This window comes from Malus domestica, chromosome 15, assembly GCF_042453785.1.
Source record: "Malus domestica chromosome 15, GDT2T_hap1".
In the NCBI taxonomy this organism is placed as follows: Eukaryota; Viridiplantae; Streptophyta; class Magnoliopsida; order Rosales; family Rosaceae; genus Malus; species Malus domestica.
This window is the reverse complement of record NC_091675.1, coordinates 39,650,360-39,655,297: the sequence shown is the minus strand read 5'-3', so window position 1 is coordinate 39,655,297 and position 4,938 is coordinate 39,650,360. Positions and strand designations below refer to the sequence as shown.

Genomic DNA, 4,938 nt, shown 5'->3' with positions numbered 1-4,938 from the left:
TAGTGAAAATCATTCATGTTTTGCTATTGATATAATTGACTCTTTTGCGCATGACCATTTTGACAATTTGAAGGACGATGCACTTGAATTGGTCATTGCACAAGGAAAGAACATGAAAAACATTGAAATAGCCACCAAGGAAACCCACGGCATGCATGAGGATTCCATTGCCGTGCCCCCTAGTGAAGATATCATTGAGATGGTGGCTGCCCTTGAGTCATTGCCATCGCAAACTGGTAAGTTTTTGGCCCCTATTTTAAGTTCGGTTTCGGCTAATAAAATGCTTCCCTGAGTTGTGCAGCCACCCACACTTGAACTTAAGCCATTGCCTAGTCACTTGAGGTATGTTTTCTTGGGAGAGGATGAGACATTGCCCGTCATCATTTCATCCTCACTCACGGCACAAAAGGAGAGTAAATTAGTGAGGGTGCTAAAGGAGTACAAAACGGCAATTGGATGGACATTGGCCGACATCAAGGGAATTAGCCCTACTACGTGCATGCATCGCATACTTTTGGAGGAGGGGCCTAAACATCTCGAGAGGCTCAGCGCCGTCTCAACTCTCCTATGATGGAAGTTGTGAAGAAGGAGATCATAAAGCTTCTAAATTGTGGAGTTATCTATCCAATCACAGATAGTAGGTGGGTTTCGCCCGTTCAATGTGTACCAAAGAAATCCGGAGTGACAGTGGTAGCTAATGCCGAGAATGAACTTGTTCCTCAATGCATTCAAACTGGTTGGAGGGTGTGCATCGACTATAGGAAGCTAAATGCCACCACAAGGAAGGATCACTTCCCATTGCCGTTCATTGACCAAATGCTTGAGAGGTTAGCTGGTTATGCTTTCTATTGTTTTCTTGATGGTTATTCTGGTTATAATCAAATTGTCATAGCACCCGAGGACAAAGAAAAAACCACTTTTACATGCCCTTTTGGTACATTTGCATATCGTCGCTTGCCTTTTGGTTTATGTAATGCACCTGCCACATTTCAAAGATGCATGATGAGCATATTTTCGGATTATGTAGAGAAAATAATTGAAGTTTTCATGGATGATTTTAGCGTCTTTTGGTGATTCGTTTGATAGTTGTTTGCATAATCTTAGCTTGATTTTAAAACGTTGCGTTGAAATTAACCTTGTTCTTAATTGGGAAAAATGTCATTTCATGGTTAAACAAGACATAGTTTTAGGTCATATAATCTCTGAAAAAGGTATTGAGGTTGATAAGTCAAAAATAGATCTTGTACGTCACTTACCCTCTCCGACTTCAATCATCGGAGGGTTGAGACGGCGTTGAGCCTCTCTAGTTGGTTTGGCCCCCTCCTCAAGAAATATGTGATGCATACACGTTGTATGACTTATACATTTGATATCGGCCAAGGTCCAACCTAGGGCAGATTTGAACTCCTTCAACACACGCACTAGTTTCTCCTCTTCTTGTGCCGTGAGGGATGAGGAAATGATGGCAGGTAAGGTCTCATTTTCCCCCAAGAAAATGTACTTCAAATGGCTTGGTAAGGGTTTAAGATCAAGGATGGGTGCCTGAATTATGGATGGAAGCAACTTGTTAGTCGAAATGGGAATTGAATCGAAGTTAGGAGACTTACCACCATGCTTAGGTAATGACTCAAGGGCAGCAACCAACTCAATGATTTCCTCACTAGGAGGCACGGCATAGAGTGTTTCATGTGTGCCGTGGGTTAGCATAGGGTTTGCACCCTTGGTTTTGAGTTCCATGCCTCTTGTAATGACTTTTTCAAGCGCATCAGCATTCAAATCTTCAAGATATCCCTGCGCCAAAGAGTCAATTATATCAATAAAGAAACATGAATGGTCCTCATTAGGGTACTTAATAGAATCAGAAAGATTAAAATTAACAACTTCCCCATCAAATTCCATGGACAAAGTTCCATTAAACACGTCAATCTTAGCCAGGGCCGTTTTCATGAATGGCCTTCCAAGGAGGATGGGCAATGAAGGGGCATGGTTCCGATTCATCCATTTCGAGCACATAGAAATCCGCCGGGAAGATTAAATGATCAACCTGCACTAAAACGTCTTCCAAAACTCCCTTTGGATAAGCGTTAGATCTATCGGCCAATTGTATGATTACACCATCATGTTTTAACTCACCTAAATTCATAGATACATAAATTGAATATGGCATAACATTTATAGAAGCACCGAAATCTAACATGGCAGATTTGAAACGGGTATTACCAATGACACAAGGAATTGTAAAACTACCCGGATCTTTGCATTTGGGGGGTAGTTTGCGTTGCAAGATGGCGGAGACATTTTCACCTACCTTTACAACCTCCTTGGTCGAAATCCTCTTCCTAGTGGTGCACAACTCCTTTAAAAACTTGGCATATCTCGGGACTTGTTTTATTGCATCCAAAAGGGGTATGTTAACTTGAACTTTCCTAAATGTCTCAAGAATGTCCTTTTCAGCTTCTTCCTTCTTTGTTTGCATAAACCTACTAGGAAAAGGAACATTCGAAGGAAAAACATTAGTAGGAACTGAATTTGACACACTCTTACCTGTATTGGACATATTGGACAACTTTGGGGTACTAGAAGCTTGCGGCAAAGGTGTTTCCACCTTTGCCGTGGGTAGGCCTTCTTCCTCCTCTTCAAATTTCGGTTTTTCATCCTCATTGAGACCTGATGTTGATGGTTTAGAACCTGCCCCGACTTCTCTTCCACTTCTCAACAATATGGCTTTTGCACTTTCGAACCCTCCCTTTGGATTTGGAATGGTAGAACTAGGAAGTTGGCCTTGGTCACGAAACTTCCCTACAAAATCTGCAATCTGCCCAATTTGTTTCTCCAAGTGATCCACCCTTTTGTTTTGGTTTTGCATTGCTTGGGTGTGATCGTCTTGCCCCTGAGATAACTTGGTTAGTATCTTAAGAAGTCCATCATTATCTAGAGACGTACCTGAAGCATTTGGGGCAGATTGTGGTTGGACTTGAGGGGGTGCGTATGGTTTGGTGTAGAAACCCGGGGGTTGTTGCCTAAAGCCTCCTTGTGGTTGGGATTGTTGGGGCTCCCTCCACTTGAAATTTGGGTGGTCTCTCCAACCGGGATTGTAGGTATTGGAATATGGATCGTTTCTTGGTTGATTTTGGCTTTGAAACCCAATTGCATTAGCGCTCTCCCATCCACCATTCTCAATGAGTTGAGGACACTTTTCCGAGGCATGTCCTTGGATAGAACATACGCCACACACCATTGGTCCTTGAATTTTCATTCCTTCGGCCATCTGAGAAACAATGGAGTAAGATTAGCTAATTGAGATTGAATATCGGATGTGGAACTTACCTCATGCACTTGTTGCCGTGGGGGTCCTCTTTGGCCTACGCCCTCATATTGTTGAGCGTTCAACGCTCGATTAGCAATCAAGATCTTGGCAGCCATGGGTGTTTTGTCCACCAATGCTCAACCCACCGAAGCATCGAGCATTTGATGTTCAAGTGGTAAGAGCCCCTCGTAAAAGTATTGTCCTCCTTCATCTGATGTTGTGGACAAGAAGCAACAAGTGATTTAAAACGTTCATAATAAGTGGGAAAAGACTCACCTTCCTCTTGCTGAATACCACTTATCTTTTTACGAAGAAGGATGATTCGAGAAGTTGGGAAAAACTTCTCCAAAAATGCCCTCTTCATACTCTCCCAAGATGTGACCGTTCCGGGAGCCAATTCGTATAACCAATCCTTGGCTTTGTCCATCAAAGAGAATGGAAAAGCCTTCATCTTCAAAATACTTCCGTCGACGTTGACAGGAGTCATGCTTGAACACACCACCTCAAATTCTTTCAAGTGTTTGTTCGGATCTTCCATGGACAACCCATGGTATTTTGGAATGTGGTGGAGCAAACTTGACTTTAACTCGAACTCTTCGGTCTTACCTTGAGCAGCCGTGGGATATTGGATACACAAGGGTGCGGCATTATCCAATCCCGAGGCGGAAATCTCCTTTAGTCTACGATTGTCCATGGCCATGCCTTGCACTTATTCAGCCACTTGTGCCATGGGTTCCTCCTCCTCTTCTAGAACTTGTTCTTCAAGGTCAGGTTCCGGGCTAGGTGGGTTAGACTCTTGTTGGTTCCTCCTTCTTCTCAAAGTTCTCTCGAAATCGTCGTCAAAGTCCAAAATATGCTCACGAACAGGTTGGGAACTTCAAGTCATGCACTAGTACCTAATAACAAAGAAACAAAACAAATCAGCAACTAAGATAGAAAACAAACGAAAATAAAAAGAAATAACGAGGGATTAGCAAAGTTGCTAATCCCCGGCAACGGCGCCAAAATTTGATGCGTAAAATAACGAAACACATAAATTAAACCCTCTTGTTGACAATTGTAGTATGGATAAGTAGGGCTCGTTCTTAAACCGGGGATTAGGAGGGATTGCTAAAACACTCTAAACTGACTCAAATATGTAAAACAAAGTTTAAAACACTAACCTAGACTCAAAGAATGCAAAACTAAACTCTAAAACATTAAAACAAACCAAAAGCCTCAAAACAGCACAAAAACACTCAAAACTGCCTTAAAAACACTTTCTGGGCAGTTTTGAATACTAACACAAACTTGGACGAAATTTGGTTTTCTAATGACCTAAAACACTTAGAAACATAATCTAAGACAAGTTCTAACTAATATGACTCAAAGAAATAAGGTGGGGTTGATTTTGGACGAAAATAAGTTAATTAAGACAAGAACAATGTAAACAGATTCTTAGACAAAATTAGGTGAATTGATGAGATATGGGATAACTAGAGGGTTCTTCTCCACACATGATACACTTGCATTCAAATTTGATTTCCAATTGCTTCTTTCAATAAACCATGAACCTCAACGCCCTAGGTTAACTGTGATAGCACTTTTTTAACCTTCAAGTCTTCCTTAAGTTATTGAATTGGATGGGAATG

At 41.6% G+C, this 4,938-nt stretch overlaps 1 protein-coding gene across 1 annotated transcript; it reads right to left on the bottom strand.

Moving 5' to 3' along the window:
* Positions 1-1,191: 1,191 nt before the first annotated feature.
* On the bottom strand, positions 1,192-2,866 carry LOC139191915 (uncharacterized). The gene is made up of 3 exons (XM_070812946.1): positions 2,309-2,866; positions 1,389-1,791; positions 1,192-1,202 (listed from the first exon to the last, which is right to left on the bottom strand). Exons 1-3 carry the CDS (start codon positions 2,864-2,866, stop codon positions 1,192-1,194), a joined length of 972 nt encoding a protein of 323 aa, XP_070669047.1.
* Positions 2,867-4,938: the final 2,072 nt, after the last annotated feature.